This window comes from Capra hircus, chromosome 9 (assembly GCF_001704415.2).
Source record: "Capra hircus breed San Clemente chromosome 9, ASM170441v1, whole genome shotgun sequence".
NCBI classification, from domain to species: domain Eukaryota; kingdom Metazoa; phylum Chordata; class Mammalia; order Artiodactyla; family Bovidae; genus Capra; species Capra hircus.
Genome location: NC_030816.1, coordinates 83,405,319 through 83,426,614, shown reverse-complemented (window position 1 = coordinate 83,426,614; position 21,296 = coordinate 83,405,319). Strand labels below are relative to the sequence as shown.

Here is a 21,296-nt window from a genome sequence, read left to right as displayed (position 1 = left end):
CACAGGTAAGCCGCAGCTCAGTGAGATACAGGGAAATCCTGCTGAGGTCTGCCTGGGGAGAAATGTCCTGTTTCCCTCTGAGATGCGGCCATGCTCTCCTCAGCCCTGCTGCTGAGCCTCCTTCCAGAGCAAGGCAACGAGATGAGCAGGACGCAGTGGCAGCGAGGTAGGCACCAGTTCGAGCAAGCCGTCCAGGTGCCAGTTGGTGGCGCAGTGGGCCCCTCTCCCTCTTGCAGATAAAAGGAACCCAGTGAAGGAAGATGGTTTTTTGTTTTGTTTTGTTTTGTTTTTTTGAGATGTTAGTTTGCCATCTTCTCAGTCTGCTAGCTTTCCCATTAAAGTCGTTATTCCTTGTTCCAACAAATTGTCTGCCGATTTATTGGCCTGTCGTGCCAATGGGAACTTTGGGACTATAAATACATAACCCTCTTCATGAAGGGAGGGGGTTCCAAAAACACAATCACCCTCATGATTTCATTCATGAACATTTATATCAAGCAAAGGATTTCAAAACAGACTTTCATTATATGAAGCATTCCCACAGAGGGAAGGGAAGCCTCAAGGAACTCCTGCGCTAGTGGCCAAATGCTTCCCCTCCCAACCCGAAATGATGCCCCAGCACGCGGTGGTTAGGGGTCCTAACATCTCAGATGGTGGTGTTCCACAAAGAGTTCTCGTGCAGCAAACAGACAGAAGACTTTTGTAAATTACAGTCATCATTTAAAAACATGTAACAATTATTTGTACATGATAGAGCTGTGTGTGTGGGAGTGTGTGTGTGCCTTACAAAACAGAAATGTGTATTTCTTCTTCCGCTTCAAAGAGTCACAGAGATAGATGTTTCTTAACACTGACGCGTGCCACACCCTTCACATACCTCATCTTCTGGTGTCATCTTCACAAGTCCAGGAGGTATGGACTACTACTGTTACCATTTTATACTGAGGAAATGAGGTCCCTGGGGGTTAAAACTGAGGTCAAACCAGCGGCAAAGGACAGAGTCAGTCTGATTCCAAAACTCATGTTCTTCTTACGATATGGCTTTACTTTTTCAAGGTTCATCAAATACTTGTGCCTTTACCTGTACACACCTGTAAACCTTCCTGCTGGTGTCATCTTTATAGTTCATGGGGAAATGTTTCCAGGAGAGCTAAAGAGGAACAGAAGGAATTTTTTGCAAGTTACAGAAAGGATGAAGTTTCGACATGTATTCAGGCATTTCCAGAAGGTACAGCACAAGAGAACAATCTCAGCATTAATTCGCATCTCATGCGTGTGGGGCAGGGTGTCCTTCCATATCATATTTTAGGGGGTGTTCAGTTGCATTCCCAAGTACAAACTGCGGCTCATCTTCGTCCCACTGTTTTGGTCCACAATCTCCTTCCGCCAGTCAGACAACAGTCTCGGTTGCTGTGGTGGCCGTGTGGTCTTCTGGATGCCTGGGCTGCATCTCATCTTTGAAAGCCCTGGTCAGAACCACTTTCAAGGACTCCTTGAACCGCTTCTTCCTGCTGCTGCCCACAAAGAAGTAAATAAAAGGGTTGGCGCTGCTATTGATGGTAGAGAAGAGAAGAGAAACGTGGTGCAAGTTCTTGAATGTCGACCAGTACTCGTAATAGAGCAGGTAGAGGAGCCTCATGGGCATGGCGAAGATGAAGAAGATGATGATGGTGACCGTGATGACCAGGTACAGCTTCGAGGAGTGGGACGCCCACGAGTTCTTCCGGATCTTCACCACCAAGATGGTGCTGGACACCACCATGAGGGGAGTAAAGACCAGGAAGCTCAGAATGGCTATGAAGATGATCACAGCCCTGCAGTCACTTCGAGAGTGGGTCTGTCCCTCACTGTCAATGCACATGACATATTCCATGGTGGTTACCAAGCAGGAAAGTGCCCACAGCAAGGCGCAGACGAACGCCGACTGGTGCTTGGGGCGGTGGCACCGGTACCAGATGGGGTACAGGACAGACAGGCACCTCTCCACGCTGATGGCTGTCAGCAGGTACAGGCCCGTGTTGTAGCCAAAGAGAAATGTCACCGATAACGTGACAATTGTGTAGTAATAGCCAGAAGAGAGCTCGTAATCTAAGGCGTAGTCAACAGACAGAATAAAGATGCAAAAGAGCAACGAGATGTCCGCGACGGACAAGTGGGTGATGTAGACAGTGAAGGGGTTCCTTCTCATCCGGAAGCAGAGGAACCAGAGGAGGATTCCATTCTCAACAAAGCCCAGCGGGGAGATGCTCATGATCACCCAGTGCACGATGGGAATTTCCCGGCGCGGGTCCCTGACGGAGGTGTTCCCGCTGGTTGAGGCGTTGGAGGGCTCCTCAGCAACAAATGATGTCCCGTTTGCCTCATCCATGAGGGGGCCTCAGTCTGGGTTCTTCGGGTAGTTTTCTGTAAATAAGTTTAGAAAGAAAATCAAGGTTGATGAATTGCAGTAAAAGATTTCAGCTATGGCTTGTAACCTTCATGTCATACAGGAGAACATGTCAACTAGACTGTATAATTCTCTTTCCAATGAAGATAAAAATGAGGCACTTCACCAAGAGAGAACTGATCTAACGGCCTTTTGGAACCCCCTAGCAGCCTTTGGTTCGTATTGTTACTTGCTTGTGGTTCAGTACCAAAGGGGTTCCATCAGAGCAAGAGGATCAGATTTCTGGTGTCCATTTCTGGTCTGGCCCAAGCTTTCTGAACGGCGTTTTGAAAATCATCTCATCTTCTGTTCCTTCATCTCCTGGCCTGAGAGCCCAGGTTAACCGTGTTAATATTTGATGACAAAGTACATGTTTGGGCCACATTATTGCTGTCACCTTTTAATGCACAAAGTGCCATAAATGATGGGTGATTGAGAAGGGACAAGTAGAAAAATATAGGTTCAATAGGGCACCAATATTCTCAGAAGTGTGACCAATTAGAAGGTATGTGTTTTCTATAGTCTCAATATCTGTGATGAAGCTGTGTACCTACTCAGACCATGTGTGCAGTACAAACCACCCCTGGGGAACAGATGGTATATTTCAGCAAGATGTGCTCGCATCCCCGAGCTCCATGGGCCAGACCACGCTGGAAAACTCTACCGATAGATAGTAAACAAAGCGCTGACCCAAGCCCAATAAAGTGCTCAATATCTGAGACTGCAAAACACCAGTTATCAGCAGTTTTCCCTCACACTTCAGGAACTGCTAAATAAATGTATGCACCCCCCCCTTTCCTGTTATGTAACAAATATACATAAGCCACTTCCACTGCTGGGGAACAAAAAAGGCAGGTGCCCACAGAGGTCATCTTCTTTGCTTCTATTCATGGAGTCCTTGGCTTTTTATTTTTGATGGTGGTGGTAAAATATTATTCTCTGCTTTTGGTCCTTGCAGACCAGGGCCCTATACGTGCAAAATAATCAACCTTTAGAAAGTTACTTAGTATGGGCTCCCCAGGTGGTTCAGTGGTAAAGACTCTGCCTTGCTATGCAAGGAACACCAATTCAGTCTCAGATCTGGGAAGACCTCACACGCCACGGAGAAACTGAGCTGTGTGCCCCAACTACCGACCCGTGCTCTAGAGCCCGCAATCCCTGAGCCCACCTGCCCTTAAACCCAGGCTCTGCAACAAGAGAAGCCACTGCAATAAGAAGTCAGCACACAGCAACCAAGGGAGCAGCCCCCAATCGCCCTGACCAGAGGAAAGCCCAGACAGCAATAAGGACTCAGCACAGCCCTAAATAAAGAAATGAAAGGAAAGTCAGTTCATAGACCGCTGCCTTTCCTCCAGCCTAGACGTGCTATTTTCTGAGCAGGTGCGGGGGTGATGGTCTCATTCCAGGTGCTGAGACCCTGGAGCCCACAGAGCTAGCTCCCCTCTCCTTACCAACACTCCTCTCAGTTGCTCTGCTGAGATGCTGGAAATTATTTTTCCTGGAGCAGATTCTCTTTTTGTTTCATAATCAGACCATAGAGGGAGAGACTCCAAAATTCTCAGGAGCCCAACACAAGGCCCAGAATTCACAATCCCATGGCACTGCTGTACAGACCAGGCTTTGTTAAAAGTTCATAGGTGTGAGCTAGCCGTGTTCCCCAAGTTCGTCCATCAAAGATTTATTCAATGACAACTTCAGGTCAGGCACTGTTCCAGGAATGAGGCTACAGCAGTAAATGAAACAGACAAAGTACCAGCCTCTTGGAGTTTATATTTCAGTGGGAGGTAGTCAATACCCAATAACAGCAGCAACAAACCAATAGATATTCGATCAGAATAAGCGCCACAGAGAAAAGAAAAGCCTGGACCATGGCGGGACCAGAGTGTAATTGTGGAGGCAGTGAGACGTGGTTAGGTTCTGGATGCAGTCTGAGTTGCTGCCAGGTGAGACAGGAGTTACTGTAGGAAAAGAGAATGGCTTTTAGCCATTTGTTGTCTGGACAATGCGCAGGGGGAGCAGGTTGGGAGGGGTCATATGGAGCTTGGGGATCTTATGCAACTGCCACATGGAGCTGTCTTGGAGCATGTTGGGAGCTGGGGCTGGGGCAGAAGTAGCGAGAACAGGTGAAGTATACAATCATGAGGCTAGATGAGATTGCTTATGAAACCTGGGTCATTAGAAAGGAGAAGAGGTCCAAGGGCTGAGCCTTGGGACATTTCAAAGCTTAGGGGTTGGGGGATGAGGAGAAGGAAGCAAAAGAAACTGGGAGGCTAGGAGCATAATTTAGTCATGAGAGCAGGAGGGAAGGCCGAGTGTGCGGTTTAAAGTACAGACAGCTAGGTAGAGTGAAGAGGGGGTGTTAGACGTTACAAGAAGTTCTCTTTTGGATGTACAGTATCTCTGTTTTCAGCAAAGTCAAGAGCAAGATCATCCGCTAAGAGTGAGGAGGTGTTAAGAGTTTTAGGAGAGAGGGCAAGAGGTAATTAAGTAAAAGCAGGAAAGACAGCAACATTTCTAGGCTAACAGAGCCTGCCTGGACGGGCTCAGGAATCTAGAGTGAGACGATCAGCACGTGTTTTTCTCCAGCTATGGCTCAGCTGTCCAGGTGTGAATGTGCAGAAAGAGGAGAGTTGGATTTAACCAGGACTGGAGTTCTACCGGGCTGGTGCAAAGGAAACTTAAGACCAAAGGAACTGAAGCCCAGAGACTATGGAATTCAACAAGATTGGGAGAGAGTTGAGGCCAGCAGAGAGGTGAGAGTTGGTGAACAGGAAATAGGAGCCTTTGAGTATAGATCCCATCAGTGTCAGAGAACTAACTGCTGAGGCCCAAGTCCTGAAGGCAGAGAACTGGAAAATCGGAGGCAGAGGTGGAAGAGCGGGATGCCCCAAGCCAAGCCTGCGGTGGCGTGGCTTGGGTGTTGGTTTTTGGTATTGATAAATGTAGCTCATGACCATGGGAGTGAACAGCTAGAGGAGAGGGGAGGACAATATCTTCTGACATGAGAAGATCAAGACCTGGAGCCAGGGCGTTGGAAGAATTGTCTACAGGGACATTGAAATCACTGGGAAATAGGGCTGGAATACAGGATATCATTAGAAAAACACTGGCTGTGAGCCAGGTGTTAAATCTTCAAGGAATTTGAGAGAGCGGCCTGGGGGTCTGTAGATGGTCACAGTAAGGAGGGTGGTAAGTGAGATGGTTGGATGGTGTGCACTTCAGAGCTAGGTGCTTGGGTGGTGATGGTGGTGGTGGTAATATTGTTTCAGGGGGATAGAAGAAGCAAACAGAATAACCTGACACAAAACTGGTAGAGGGAGGGTCTCGATCAGCATTGTCCAACAGAAATGCAGTGTGAGCCATATGCGTAATTTAAGGTTTTCTGAGAGCCATAAAATATAAGGAGAAACAAGTGAAATGAATTTCAATATTTTATTTAACCCAATGTGTTCACATGTAATTGATTTATAATTATTGATGAGCTACTTCAGTTTCTTTTTTCACAGTAAGTCTCCAGAACCCAGAGTGTATTTCACTCTCATGGAACATCTTGCCACTTTTCACACATGCACACATTTCACACGTACACGGGCCACATGGGGCCAGTGACCACCATATTGGATGGTGCAGGTCTAGCAGGGCTATCACAAAGCCAAAAGAACTTAAACCAAAATCAAAGACTAGAATGTAAAATCAGGACCTAAGAAAACTTCTAAGAAAAGAGACAAGAACAATCTTTCTGACTCAGGTTCACACGCTGGAATCTCTCATGGACCACGGCATCATTCAGCTTTTAGTTTCTCATTATGTGCATGAGAGCTCTCGTGTACTCATAAAAATCAGTTAGGAAAGATGTTTCAACCCACAAGACCAAAGTGCATTTTTCTATTAAAGTCAAACCCAAGTAACCAAATCCACTCTCTGGAGATAGATGATCTTTTCCTTTTCCAACCAACACATAGGTTTCAGTTACCGTACTAAGGGTCAAAGATGCAGAAATAAACAAGACACAACCTTATGCACAGTTTGGCAGGGGAGGCACGCAGAATTGAAACTAATTCAGTATGGGAAATGGGATAAAGGAGACTGATCACATCCGAGCAAGCACACACCAGGAAGCCACGTCTCAGGATTTCAAGGAAGGCTTCACAGGGCTGGGCCTTGAAGGGTCAATAGGAGTTTGTTAGCTGAGGAAGAGAAAGAAAGGCATTTTAAGAAAAGAGAACATATGGTGTGGCAGCAGGAGGCACAGAAAGAGAGAGGAACCCCGTGGGTCCTGGGTGGAGGCTTTAGAAAGAAATAAACAGTTGGACTGAAGCGTGAAGGCCTGGGTATGATGCTTCTTTAAGTATCAGACTTATTTTATAGGTTATACTTATCCAACAGTAGTGCTTAGAAATTACATAGGGTTCCTTATTAAAAATGCAAATTCCAGGGCCCCACTATTTCAAGAAGCCTGGGCTGGGGCCTTGGAATCTGAATTTTCATAACCCAGGGGATTCTGATGCAGATGGGTCCTAGGCCATGGTTTGAAAAACACAACCCTTTGCAAAACTCTGGAGCCATTAAAGTTTCAGTGCAGGCCTGGGAGGAGGCCTGAACTATGTTTTAGAAAGGTTACCCTGGTCACAATCTATAGCCTGAATGGAAGGGAATTATAGATAGAGCAAGAAAGGCAGTAAGGCATTGTTGAAATAGCCCCAGTGAGAAATGAGAACTAGGATAGTGGCTGGAGGAACGAACGGATTCCAGAGACATTTCAGAGCAGGCTGGTGAGGTTCCTGTGTTCATGAAGGGGGAGAGAGACAGGGCAGTGAGTGGACTGAGCCTCCCATCTGAAGAGGCTGTGTAGACAAATGCTTAGTGGCTAAGATCAGGAGCAGGAGGGACAGTGGCTGGGGGAACCAGCAACTGGGTTCATGGTGTGTTGAGAATGAAGCATCAGGTGGACATGCAGAAGGGTGGGTTCCAGATCTGCTCACCTGTGTGTTCTCCCTCCTGAGGGCCTACATCCTTTAATAAGTAGAACTGCATTAAAATAATAACAATAGTAGACACACATACGAGACCTTTAGAATATCGTTCATTACTGTGCATTTGCCAAGTGCAGAGTGTATAACTGATTCACTTTGCTATACACCCGAAACTAACACAACATTGCAAATCAACTATACGCCAATAAAATTTTTTTTTAAATGAAAATGAAAAAATAAATTTCAGATGCAGAAGTCACCTGAGACCATGTGTTACGTGTTCCTCTTCTAGTCTCACGCCTCTGGCCTAGCCTCTGGGCTCACTCCCCGCATTTCCTGTTCTCCTCGCTCCCTGCACCAATCTGCCCCTCCCAGACCCTCATGCTGCCGTCCCTTCCTGTTCTAATATTCCCTCCACTACTCCGGTGTTACCCATTAATTACCTCCATAGCCATGACATTCCTCCCCATAGAGTTAAAATTGCACCTCTCTTGTTAAACCACAAACTCCTCCAGGGCAAAACTGTATTATTCACGTCTGACTCTCCAGGACTTTGCATAGCCATTCAATAAATATTTATTGAATTATTCCAAGAAATAAAGCCCATCACAATGGCCCTGAGAATGTACCCTGGTTACCTAAGAAAGAAAACCGCTGTCTTGAGCCTAGGCAGCCACAGTTAATAAAAGGTTCTCTAATGATTAATATAACTCATGAATCCCATACCTGGGCAGACTTTGGTCGTGATGTGGTTGGAAAGCAAATTTAAAAATCCCATTAAAACTAATTCTCACTAAAAACTAACAATAACCCTTCAAACTGATCTGCTGCAGCACGGTTTTATTTAAATGAACACATTACTAAAAATGACATTCCCAGACTTACCAGACCAAACTGAGTTTCAGTCCCTCAAGTGAAACAGCAGAGGGTAGCAAGAAGTGCCTTGAACACAGCTGGTCCTATCTGCTTACCAGACCCCCAAATCTTTCTTCCTCCGGGCACCTTGGTCATTTTGGACACCATTCATCTCCGAGGCTGGATGACTAGGGTGTTTGAGGTCGGGAAGAACAAGGAGAATCGAAGGGTGGGTGTGACTCGCTGACAAGACCGTTTAGCTCAGATAGCAGGGAAGATGGGAGGAAGAAACGGCATTGCAGGATTAACCACTGGGTAACTTGTCTCCAGATCAACCCAGTCCTGGCCCCGTGGGCTCCTCTGTTCAGCACACACAGCATCTTCTTTACGTATGTCCATTTCTAGGTGGCCAGCATATCTGCAGTGGTGGCTCAGACAGTAAAGAATCCGCCTGCAATGCAGGACACCTGGGTTCCATCCCTGGGTCGGGAAGATGCCCTGGAAAAGGGAATGGCAACCCACTCCAATATTCTCACCTGGAGAATTCCAAGGACGGAGGAGCCTGGCAGTCCTTCAGTCCTTGGGGTCAAAAAGAGTCAGACACGACTGAGCAACTAACACAACACAATGTTTATCCGGCAGGGACTGTCCTGGATGGAGTCCACGGGGTCTCAAAAGTCGGACACGCCTGAGCGACTGAACTGAACTGAACTGACAGTCCTGGATGGAGGGAGAGCATCTTAATGGCCCTCTGTGCCCCCAACGTGGTCGGTAACACAGCAACACAGCGGTGGGTGGAAACCCCACCATGTGCTTGAGAACAGATATGAGTGGAGCAGACGATAGCATGATTCTGGGAAGCTCTATCCCAGCCTCTCTTCCCTTTTCTTCCCTACAAGTCCCCAGGAGACAGCCGTCAGGTGAAGCGTGAGAATGCCGTCACATAGGACTTCAGGGTTCAAAGCGACTTCCCTTCGGGTCAGCGCTGGGTCCTTCAATCGGCTTGGGAGGCTGAGAATTGTGAATGAAAATACTGAAACTGCCTGCCATTATCAGTAAACAAAGGATGTTGTAACCATCAAGTACCAACATTACAGCCACCCCATTGATGGTAAGACCCAAGGGAACTCAGGATGGAGGCCTGATGCCCACCATCAGGCAGTCAGATGCTGCAGCCACCCCCAAAGGTGCACCTGAGGAGACTCGGGTGAAAAAGCACAGGATCTGGGCCCAGATAGCTGAGATACACATCAAAAGAGTCATTTCAGTGAGCCTAGCCTTACATCTTCTCATACACAGATATGCACTAAATCCCGTAATTTGAGATGCCCGATTTTCTCTAATTAATAGTAATCTTTTGGTGTACCATCTACCTGACTTTGCTGCAAAAGCTCCTATATATCCTGGTTCCACCCTTATCCTCTGAAGCAGTCCCTCAGAGTGACCTGAGATGCTGTGTCTCGAGCTTTAGTCCTCAGTTTTTCCACCAAATAAAGCATAACTATTATTTTCCAGTAGTTATGTATGGATGTGTAGGTTTTTCCAGTAGGAAAAATCCAGGGTTTTCCAATAGTCATGTATGGATGTGAGACTTGGATCAAAAAGAAGGCTGAGCACTGAAGAATCGATGCTTTTGAACTGTGGTGCTACAGAAGACTCTTGAGAATCCCTTGGACTGCAAGGAGATCCAACCAGTCAATCCTAAAAGAAATCAGTCCTGAATATTCATTGGAAGGACTGATGCTGAAGCTGAAGTGCCAATATTTTGGCCACCTGATGCGAAGAACTGACTCATTGGCAAAGACCCTGATGCTGGGAAAGATTGAAGGCAGGAGGAGAAGGGGACGACAGAGGATGAGATGGTTAGGTGGCATCACCAACTTGATGGACATGAGTTTGAGCCAGCTCCAGGAGTTGGTGATGGACAGGGAGGCCTGGCGTGCTGTGGTCCATGGGGTCGCAGAGTTGGACACGACTTAACAACTGAACAACACCATCCCTTTTTAGTTTGTGTTGTTTTTGCAGGGTGGGGGTGTTGTTTCTTTTTTTTCAGTCAACATAAAGGCTTCCCTGGTGGCTCAGAGGTTAAAGCATCTGCCTCTAATACGGGAGGCCTGGGTTCGATCCCTGGGTCGGGAAGATCCCCTGGAGAAGGAAATGGCAACCCACTCCAGTGTTCTTGCCTGGAGAATCCCATGGACGGAGGAGCCTGGTGGGCTACAATCCATGGGGTCGCAGAGTCCGACACAACTGAGCGACTTAAGAAAAGAAAAAAAGGAAGGAAGGAGACATTGCCCTCATTTTACAGGGAAAACTCAGTGGGGGTAGGGTTCAGGGTCACTGTGTCACGCAGCTCCAGGGGCCCCACCACTCATCCGCTCTGAGTCCGTGGCTCCCTGGGCCCTGCAGGGCATCAAGGCCTGAAAGCTCACATGGATCCTGACCCCTGTTGGCCAGGGCGGGAATCCAGGTCCCCTGAGTTCCAGTCTCCTACTTAAAAAAAAAAAGTCTGGAAACCACTGTTCGAACCAGCCCCCCTCATTTTGCCGACCACTAAAGAGAAGCTGGAGACACTGTGAGACACATACAATCCCAACTCAGTTCTGCAGGCCCGGCAGCTGGGAGCTCCTGATTCTTTCTCTGAGCTCATCCCACTCTGCCCTGGGGCGGAATCCTATTTTTAAGACCTTACCTTTTATAGCCTCTCTGTTATAAATTTTCTAATCTAGCCTGCCTGTAATCCTTCCTACTTAAGGAACAGAAGGCATCACATTCTCTAATGATATAGGATTTTCTTTTCTCGTTTAATTCCTGATAATTAGCTCTCCTAATGCTGGACTGAGACCACTGGATGGTCTCCATGCTCCAAGTCCACGGTTCCGAGACCTGGAGCCGCCAGGGCGACTTACACAGGCCCCAAGGATCAAGGGCTCCCCCGACAGGCTCATTTTTGTAGCCAGTTTAATCTTAACACAAAATGGGGGGATTTAACTTTTTTTCATTGCTTTTTTTCTCTAATTATAAAACAATATTTTTGTTCACTGAAGAAAATTTGGAAAATTCAGTAAGGAAAAAAAAAATCACACATAAAATCATTATTCAAAATTAACCTTATTGAACATTTGGGGATGTTTCTTTTTAGTCTTTTTTTCCCCATCTCACATACACTGTCTTTTAAAATTGAGACTGCATTTTATAGTCTGTGTGGTTGCCTGCTTTCTTTTTTTTTCCACTCAGTATCATACTGGAAACATTTTCTCCGTCAGCATATATTTTAGAAGAGCATGCCTTTAATCGTCACTGTGTGGATGCACCATAATTTATTTTTAATAGTCCTTTAACTGTGGACATACCAGTTGCTTCTGACTTTCCACCATTATTTTTCAAAATAACAAATGACTATAATGAACTTTCTTGGATACAAATTTTGTGCACGTCTTTCATCATCTCCTTAGGACATATTTCTAAAAGTGGAATTGCTGAATTAAACAGTATAAATATTTTTCAAGATTTTAAAACATTTTAACAAGTTGTCTTCCCAAAACTGTACCAATTATACTGATATCAACAGTATAAGATTTTTTTTCACAGCATATATACATTTTTTGTCCCCACAACATCTCCACTTTTTACAATTCCCAACTTTGGTAGCTGATTAAAAAGGCATTTTGCTTTAATTTGCATTTATTTGATCTCTCATGAGTTTGAATATTTTTTCACGTTAACAGTCACTTGAATTTCTTCTTTGACAGATTCTTTTTTCATGTTCTTTTACAGAGCTGCAATAATTCTTTGTAAATATAATTATTTGCCACCTATGTTAGAAATTCTTTCCTCTGAAACTGGGGTAGAAGATGTAAGATACAGCTTGAAGTTTTCATAAAAGCATTTCCTTACTGTTACAAAGACCCTGATGCTGGGAAAGATTGAAGGCAGGAGAAGGAGGGGATGACAGAGGACGAGATGGTTGGATGGCATCACTAACTCAATGGACACGAATTTGAGAAAACTCCTGGAGACAGTGAAGGACAGAGAAGCCTGATGTGCTGCCGTCCATGGGGTTGCAAAGAATTGAAGACCACTGAGCAACTGGACAATAACAACTGTTACAAGTCAGCCTGTACTCTGCTGATAATTGAGGTTTAGAAGTTGCAAGGATTCTACAGATACTGTAAACCACTCTTTATCTTACAGGTGAGGAATCTGGCTCATGACTAGCTCGAGATTACGCACTGAGTTAGCAGCCACGCCAGCAATGGACCCTACGTTGCCCAGGTTCAAGTGGGCACTATTTCTCCTCCCTACCCCAGTCTTCCGTCAGTTCATGTGTGTGTGTGAAATTCACTCACCCACGTGAAGTGGCAAATAGAACTTTGGGGACATTTAACAATGGCCTTGATGTCACCAGAGTGATTACTGCAATCGAAGTGATTAGTGGTAAAGATTTTTATTTAAAGTTCCAAGGAATGGACTCTTTGTTTCTCAAAAAATGTTATTACTCATTAGCAGGTAGATTTTTATTTATTAAAGCACCGTCTACCCGATGCCAAACACTGAACAACAATAAAAACAGTTTCACTTTCTGCCCATCCACTACTTTCTTCTGCGAAATGGAGTGACCACAGTCATCACCACCATCAACAGCTCTATTAGAAGACAATTAAAGCAAGGTGATTCAGCAGCTTTTAGACAACTCCCCCGAAACGGATGAGGATATGATACAGTTCTCACACCCACCCCACCCAGACACAACACAGGGTGTGTTATGAGAAGCTGTTGTGTCTCCATGCTGCAGTCTCGAGATGACACTGCTGCCTGGACACGCTTTCTTCCCTCTGGCTCTCCCCCTGCCTCTTTGTAGCTTCCTCTCTGTCTCGCTTCCTGGATCTGTCCTCACCCTCTCTTTGGGTCACCAGGCTCCATCCTTGGCCCTCCTCTCTTCTAACTCTATAAACACTCCCTGGGTGGTTTCATTCGATTCCCTCATTTCAACTATTATCATATCTCGATGGGGTCCAAATTGACAGTTCTAACTCAGACATCTCTCCAGACTATCAGACGCTATTAATAATAGCCCTGGAGATTTTAACTGGGCCTCACATAGCAGCGCACAAACCTCAGCTGATCCACAACAGAAATCAGAGCTTCCCTGCTGTTCCATCAGTACAGTTCAGTCGCTCAGTCGTGTCCAACTCTTTTTGACCCCATGGACTGCAGCACGCCAGGCTTGTCCTGTCCACCACCAGCTCCTGGAGCTTGCTCAAACTCATGTCCATTGGGTCAGTGATGCCATCCAACCATCTCATCTTCTATTGTCCCCTTCTCCTCCTGCCCTCAGTCTTTCCCAGTGTCAGGGTCTTTTCCAACGAGTCAGTTCTTTGTATCAGGTGGCCAAAGTATCGGTCCACTGAAGAAGGGAATGGCAAACCATGTCAGTGTTCTTGCCTTGAGAACCCCACGAACAGTATGAAAAGGCTGTTCCATACCTCCTCTGGTGTTTTCAGCCTTCCAAGCCAAAAAAAAAAAACACCAAAAACCAAAAACTGGATGTTTTACCAGGCACTATTCACCTTGTATGTTCCCTGCACAGTCCCTGAAAGTAGGCTTTTCTCAATGAGCCCTCATTCCTCCTAGCAGAGAAGGGGCTATAGAAACCAAGATCTGGATACTGTGTATACCCAGTGCTACTGAGGTGTCACTGCTCCCAGGCACTCTCAGTGGACAGAGCTAAGGAATGTATATGAATACATATATACATACACATAGAGACTGACATCCATATTTTTGTAAGTTTCCACATATCCAGTGAATACCAATGAATTCACATCAGTATCTCCAATTTGGATCCAGCATCACTGAGTTAAGTTTACCTTTCTTCCCCTTTTCATTTGTAATTCCTGTCTCTGATGGTAAGAAACCTGGCTCCCATTCCCCTCAAGCATTTACCTATTCAATCAACCCAGCTACCGGTAAACACCCTACTATGTCTAACACTGCCACTGTCTCCTGCCCTGGGACACCCTTCTCCCCTCAACAGAAGATCTGAGCCTGGCTCCAGGTTTCCTCCCCTGCTGTGCAGATGCCTTTCTTGCCTTGCCATATCACCAGCACCCCCTCACCCCAGCCGGGCTGCTCCCCGACTGCTGTTCCTCCCCTGCTCAGATTCCACCACTTCATACAAGCCATGATGAGTCATTTTTCATACTGTTTGGCTCATCAAGCAAGTTTGGCCCTGTAGTACAAAAGGAAGCAGGGCAAAGGCTAACAGAGTTTTGCCAAGAGATCACCCTGGTCATAGCAAACACTCTCTTCCAACAACACAGGAGACAACTCAACATGTGGACAGCACCAGATGGTCAATACCGAAATCAGATTGATTATATTCCTTGCAGCTGAAGATGGAGAAGCTCTATAGAGTCAGCAAAAACAAGACCAGAAAATGACTGTGGCTCAGTTCATGAACTCCTTATTGCAAAATTCAGACTTGAAGAGAGTAGGGAAAACCACTAGACAATTCAGGTATGACCTAAGTCAAATCCCTTACGATTATACAGTGGAAGTGACAAATAGATTCAAGGGATTAGATTTGATAGACAGAGTGCCTGACGAACTTATGAATGGAGGTTCATAACACTGTACAGTTCTTCTGTGTATTCTTGCCACCTTTTCTTAATATCTTCTGCTTCTGTTAGGTCCATACCATTTCTGTCCTTTATCGAGCCCATCTTTGCATGAAATGTTCCCTTGGTATCTCTAATTTTCTTGAAGAGATCTCCAGTCTTTCCCATTCTGTTCTTTTCCTCTATTTCTTTGCATTGATCGCTGAAGAAGGCTTTCTTATCTCTTCTTGCTATTCTCTGGAACTCTGCATTCAGATGCTTATATCTTTCCTTTTCTCCTTTGCTTTTCTCCTCTCTTCTTTTCACAGCTATTTGTAAGGCCTCCGCAGACAGCCATTTTGCTTTTCTGCATTTCTTTTCCATGGGGATGGTCTTGATCCCTGTCTCCTGTACAATGTCACAAACCTCATTCCATAGTTCATCAGGCACTCTATCTATCAGATCTAGGCCCTTAAATCTATTTCTCACTTCCACTGTATAATCATAAGGGATTTGATTTAGGTCATACCTGAATGGTCTAGCGGTTTTCCCTACTTTCTTCAATTTGAGTCTGAATTTGGTAATAAGGAGTTCATGATCTGAGCCACAGTCAGCTCCTGGTCTTGTTTTTGTTGACTGTATAGAGCTTCTCCATCTTTGGCTGCAAAGAATATAATCAATCTGATTTCAATGTTGACCATCTGGTGATGTCCATGTGTAGAGTCTTCTCTTGTGTTGTTGGAAGAGGGTGTTTGCTATGTCCAGTGCATTTTCTTGGCAAAACTCTATTAGTCTTTGCCCTGCTTAGATAATCATGATGGTGTGATCACTCATCTAGAGCCAGACATCCTGGAATGTGAAGTCAAGTGGGCCTTAGAAAGCATCACTACAAACAAAGCTAGTGGAGGTGATGGAATTCCAGTTGAGCTATTTCAAATCCTGAAAGATGATGCTGTGAAAGTGCTGCACTCAATATGCCAGCAAATTTGGAAAACTCAGCAGTGGCCACAGGACTGGAAAAGGTCAGTTTTCATTCCAATCCCAAAGAAAGGCAATGCCAAAGAATGCTCAAACTACCACACAATTGCACTCATCTCACATGCTAGTAAAGTAATGCTCAAAATTCTCCAAGCCAGGCTTCAGCAATACGTGAACCATGAACTTCCTGATGTTGAAGCTGGTTTTAGAAAAGGCAGAGGAACCAGAGATCAAATTGCCAACATCTGCTGGATCAAGGAAAAAGCAAGAGAGTTCCAGAAAAACATCTATTTCTTCTTTATTGACTATGCCAAAGCCTTTGACTGTGTGGATCACAATAATCTCTGGAAGAGATGGGAATACCAGGCCACCTGACCTGCCTCTTGAGAAACCTATATGCAGTCCCTTGGACTGCAAGGAGATCCAACCAGTCCATTCTGAAGGAGATCAGCCCTGCGATTTCTTTGGAAGGAATGATGCTAAAGCTGAAACTCCAGTACTTTGGCCACCTCATGCAAAGAGTTGACTCATTGGAAAAGACTCTGATGCTGGGAGGGATTGGGGGCAGGAGGAGAAGGGGACGACAGAGGATGAGATGGCTGGATGGCATCACCGACTCGATGGACGTGAGTCTGAGTGAACTCCAGGAGTTGGTGATGGACAGGGAGGCCTGGCGTGCTGCGATTCATGTGGTCGCAAAGAGTCGGACACGACTGAGAGACTGAATTGAACTGAACTGAACACTGTACAGGAGGCGGTGATCAAAATCATCCTCAAAGAGAAGAAATGCAAAAAGGCAAAAATTGTTGTCTGAAGAAGCCTTACAAATAGCTGAGAAAAGAAGAGAAGCAAAAGGCAAAGGAGAAAAGGAAAGATATAGGCATCTGAATGCAGAGTTCCAAAGAATAGCAAGGAGAGATAAGAAAGCCTTCCTCAGTGCTCAATGCAAAGAAATAGAGGAAAACAATAGAATGAGAACAACTAGAGATTACCAAGGGAACATTTCATGCAAAGATGGGCTTGATAAAGGACAGAAATGGTATGGACCTAACAGAAGCAGAAGATATTAAGAAGAGGTGGCAAGAATACACAGAAGAACTGTACAAAAAAGATCTTCATGACCCAGATAATCACAATGGTGTGATCACTCACCTAGAGCCAGACATCCTGGAATGCAAAGTCAAGTGGGCCTTAGGAAGCATTACTAACAACAAAGCTAGAGGATGTGATGGAATTCCAGGTGAGCTATTTCAAGTTCTAAAAGATGATGCTGTGAAAGTGCTGCACTCAAAATGCCAGCAAATTTGGAAAACTCAGCAGTGGCCACAGGACTGGAAAAGATCTATTCTCATTCCAATCCCAAAGAAAGGCAATGCCAAAGAATGTTCAAACTACCACACAACTGCACTCATTTCACACGCTAGCAAAGTAATGCTCAAAATTCTCCAAGCCAGGCTTTAACAGTATGTGAACTGAGAACTTCCAGATGTTCAAGCTGGATTTAGAAAAGGCAGAGGAACCACAGGTCAAATTGCCAACATCCATCGGATCATCGGAAAAGTAAGAGAATTCCAGAAAAAAAAAACAAACCATCTGCTTCTGCTTCACTGACTATGCTAAAGCCTTTGACTGTGTGGATTACAAAAAAACTGTGGAAAATTCTTAAGAGATGGGAATACCAGACCACCTTATCTGCCTCCTGAGAAATCTGTATGCAGGCCAGGAAGCAAGAGTTAGAACTGGACATGGAACAACAGACTGGTTCCAAATAGGAAAGGGAGAATGTAAGGCTGTATATTGTCACCCTGCTTATTTACCTTATATGCAGAGTACATCATGAGAAATGCTGGGCTGGAAGAAGCACAAGCTGGAATCAAGATTGCCGGGAGAAATATCAATAACCTCAGATAGGCAGATGACACCACCCTTATGACAGAAAGCAAACAGGGACTAAAGAGCCTCTTGATGAAAGTTAAAGAGGAGAGTGGAAAAAAAAAAACTGACTTAAAACTCAACATTCAAAAAATTCAGATCATGGCATCTGGTCCCATCACTTCATGGCAAATGGATGGGGAAACAGTGACAGACTATTTTCTTGGGATCCCAAATCACTGCAGATGGTGACTTCAGCCATGAAATTAAAAGGAGCTTGTTCCTTGGAAGAAAACCTAGGATAATCCTAACACCATATTAAAGAGACATTACTTTACTGACAAAGGTCCATCTAGTCAAAGCTATGGGCTTTCCAATAGTCATGTATGGGTGTGAGAGCTGAACCATAAAGAAAGCTGAGTGCTGAAGAACCGATGCTTTTGAACTGTGGTGTTGGAGGAGACTCTTGAGAGTCCCTTGGACTGCAAGGAGATAAAACCGGTCAATCCTAAAGGAAATCAGTCCTGAATACTCATTGAAAGGACTAATGCTAAAGCTGAAGCTCCAATACTTTGGCGACCTGACTCACTGGAAAAGACCCTGACTGGGAAAGATTGAAGGCAGGAGGAGAAGGGGACGACAGAGGATGAGGTGGCTGGATGGCATCACTGACTCGATGGATGAGTTTGATCAAGCTCTGGGAGTTGGTGATGGACAGGGAAGCCTGGCATGCTGCAGTCCATGGGGTCGCAAAGAGTCAGACAAGACTGAGTGACCTAACTGAACTGAACTAATGATGAACCAGGCTATGACAGAACATAACACCCACCTCCCTCCCGCAAACATAAAAGAATCATAGTCAGTGAAGCATTTGAATGCAAAAGAAATGTTCAGAAAAAAAAGTTGGACGTTGTTCAAATTATTTTGCAGGGGCAACTGTATTCTGTCTGCTTATCCTTCTTTGCCTGAGAGCCACACTTCCACTCAAACTGACCACAGGTGTGAGTCCTAAACAAAGCAGCTTAGCCCCTCTGAACCCCAGGTTCTTCGCAGCGTTGGCACATAGTTTACTGTATTTCTGGAAGCCTGGGGTGTCAGAAAAGCTAGACACTGAAAAGCACTTTGCCAGTACAAGTCTCATGGAAACGCCAAACTGAAATCATAAATCAACAAGCAGAGAAAACAAGCATGGTGGTTTCCATAGATGTTTAAGGATGCGGGCTGGCAGGTCCACTAGAAGCTGCTACCTGCATTCACTTCTCAATGAACAGATGGGCAGCTAGGGTGACAGAAAAGTGAGAGAGATGAGAGAAGGCAGAGTCGGAGGTAGAAGCAGAGTTTTAAAGGCTCTGTTCAGGTGCTTGCTGGAGTTTTCTCTTAAAAGAAAAGCATCCTCTTCCATAGCCCCCTCTCCGCTCAGCTGCCCACGGTCCTACCCTGGTCCTGAATTCTCAGGCTACCATAGCCATCTTAGGAAGGAAGGAAGAGAGGGATGGAGGGAGGGAAGGAGGGAGAAAGGAAAGGAAAGGAAAAAGAACAAGAGTGAAAAGCCAACCAGTGTCCAGGGTAGGCCATCTGAAACTTCATACGCTCCTAGGCAACCGAAAGGAGGGACCGGCCCCCAGGCTGGACCTTGCAGGTGTGCAGCTCCGGAGAGAAGGGCACGTGCCCGCCTCCGTGTGTGTGTGCAGTAACCTGGACAAACAGAGACCCATTCGTGAGATGGAATTTCCATGGCAGGCACTGGATCTGATGGGAATGTGCCGGCAGGGACATCTGTCCTTGTATTAAATGCCTCGCTCCCCTGAGCCGTCTGCACAGAGAAGCAGAAACTCCTCACTCCCTTTCCAAGGGTACAGCAAGGTCACCTTAGACCACTCATCTCGAAAGTGGGGGGAGTTGGGTGATTTTATCTCCGAGGGGACATTCAGTGTTTTGATGGTCACACTGAGAGGAGGGAACTGGAGCCTAGTGGGCTGAGACCACGGATGCTGTTCAACATCCCAGGAGGCACTGAAGAGCTTCCCACAGGAAAGAATTTCTAGCCCCAAATGTCATAGTGCCAAGGTCAAGATACCTAGTGGTGGGCTCCTTACCACCTTCTCCCTGCTCTCTGCATAGCGATTGGACGAAATCCCGCATTTTCTCTCTCCAGTTCCCCTTACCCACCCTGCCTGGGAAATGCTGCCAAGATGCTCACATCAAAGAACAGGGGAATCCTTTCAACAGAACCTGGCCACCTGTGCACCTGACTTGGGAAGCAGCAGAAACCATGACTGACACGCCGGTGCCCTCTGAGGAAGGCAGAGGAGAATCAACCCAGCTTGCCTCCAGCCAAGTGATATCCCCAGAGGGACCAAACACACAGCAACAACCCCTTCAAACCTCAACTCCTTTATCCTTGATAATATCCCTTTAAACAACCTTGACCACCTCCAAGTCCACCACTGACTCTGTGACCTGAGATTCTTGCCAAGATTCTCGCCCCCTGTCACGAGTCAGAAAGAAAAAGTTAGTGTGGAAGTTTCGACCCCAAAAGTTGAAAACTGACGTCTGGGGACAGTTAATGCAGCAATAGAAGCAAATTTTCCAAAACAAAGGCACGAGAGAGGTTTTTGGCAACACAGAGCAGACATCTAATACACTATTAAAACCACCAGCACAGAAAGGGTGGCCCGGGCAATAGCTTTTGGAAGATGGAAAAATCTTACTTTGGTTGTCAAGGTCAGCTGAGCAATTAGAAACCGGGGTGCAGGCTCACGCGGTCCATTCGCTCAGAGGGAATCAGAGGTGGCGGCCGGGAGGCTGGACCTTCGTGTCCTGGGCGCCGCTGTCCTGCCAACCTGCAGGGTCCCCGGTGCCCACATCCCCTCCAGGCAGGCTGCAGCCTGCCTTCTCTGAGGAAATCAGAGCTGCTCTCCCACTGCTGAAAAAAATCGAGATGTGCCAAGCAGATGGTCCCACGCTTATCAGCAGAAGCTGTGCTTCAAATGGCATTGCTCAGTGACACGCTCAAGTGAAAATCTTCACTCTGATCCAGAGTGGGACTAGGCTGGTGATCACGTGAGGTGACTGACCTCCCTCCCACCCCGAACCACCAGGGCCAGCGAGGGCTGAGGCAGAAGATGGCCCAGAGAAACACTGCACAGAAGGGCAACATCGCATGTGTAGCCGAAAGAGAGCTGCAGCTCAGATTCCTGACTCAGCCTGTGACTGGCCAAGTGGTCTCTGCCAAGCTCTGGAAGACTCAGTCTTGTCCCCTGTAGAATGGAACTCATCATGACCCAAAGCTGCAATGGGTAAATGAGGTGTAGGAATGCACCTGCACAGTGAGGGACACGTGGTTGAACAATTCAATATCCCCTGCCTTCCTACAGGGCTTCCCTGGTGGATCAGATGGTAAAGAATCTGTCTACAATGTGGGAGACCTGGGTTTGATCTCTGGGTGGGGAAGATCCCCTGGAGAAGGGCATGGCAACCCACTCCAGTATTCTTGCCTGGAGAATCCTCGAGGACAGAGGAGCCTGGCGGGCTACAGCTCACGGGGTCGCAAAGTCAGACACAACTAAGCGACTGACACTTTCCTTTCCTTTC

General features: G+C 46.1%; 1 protein-coding gene across 1 annotated transcript; it reads right to left on the bottom strand.

The window, feature by feature from the left end:
- Window positions 374-20,613, bottom strand: MAS1 (MAS1 proto-oncogene, G protein-coupled receptor). Its single transcript, XM_013966639.2, has 2 exons — window positions 20,414-20,613; window positions 374-2,403 (listed from the first exon to the last, which is right to left on the bottom strand). Exon 2 carries the CDS (start codon window positions 2,366-2,368, stop codon window positions 1,391-1,393), a length of 978 nt encoding a protein of 325 aa, XP_013822093.1. The 5' UTR covers window positions 2,369-2,403; window positions 20,414-20,613; the 3' UTR covers window positions 374-1,390.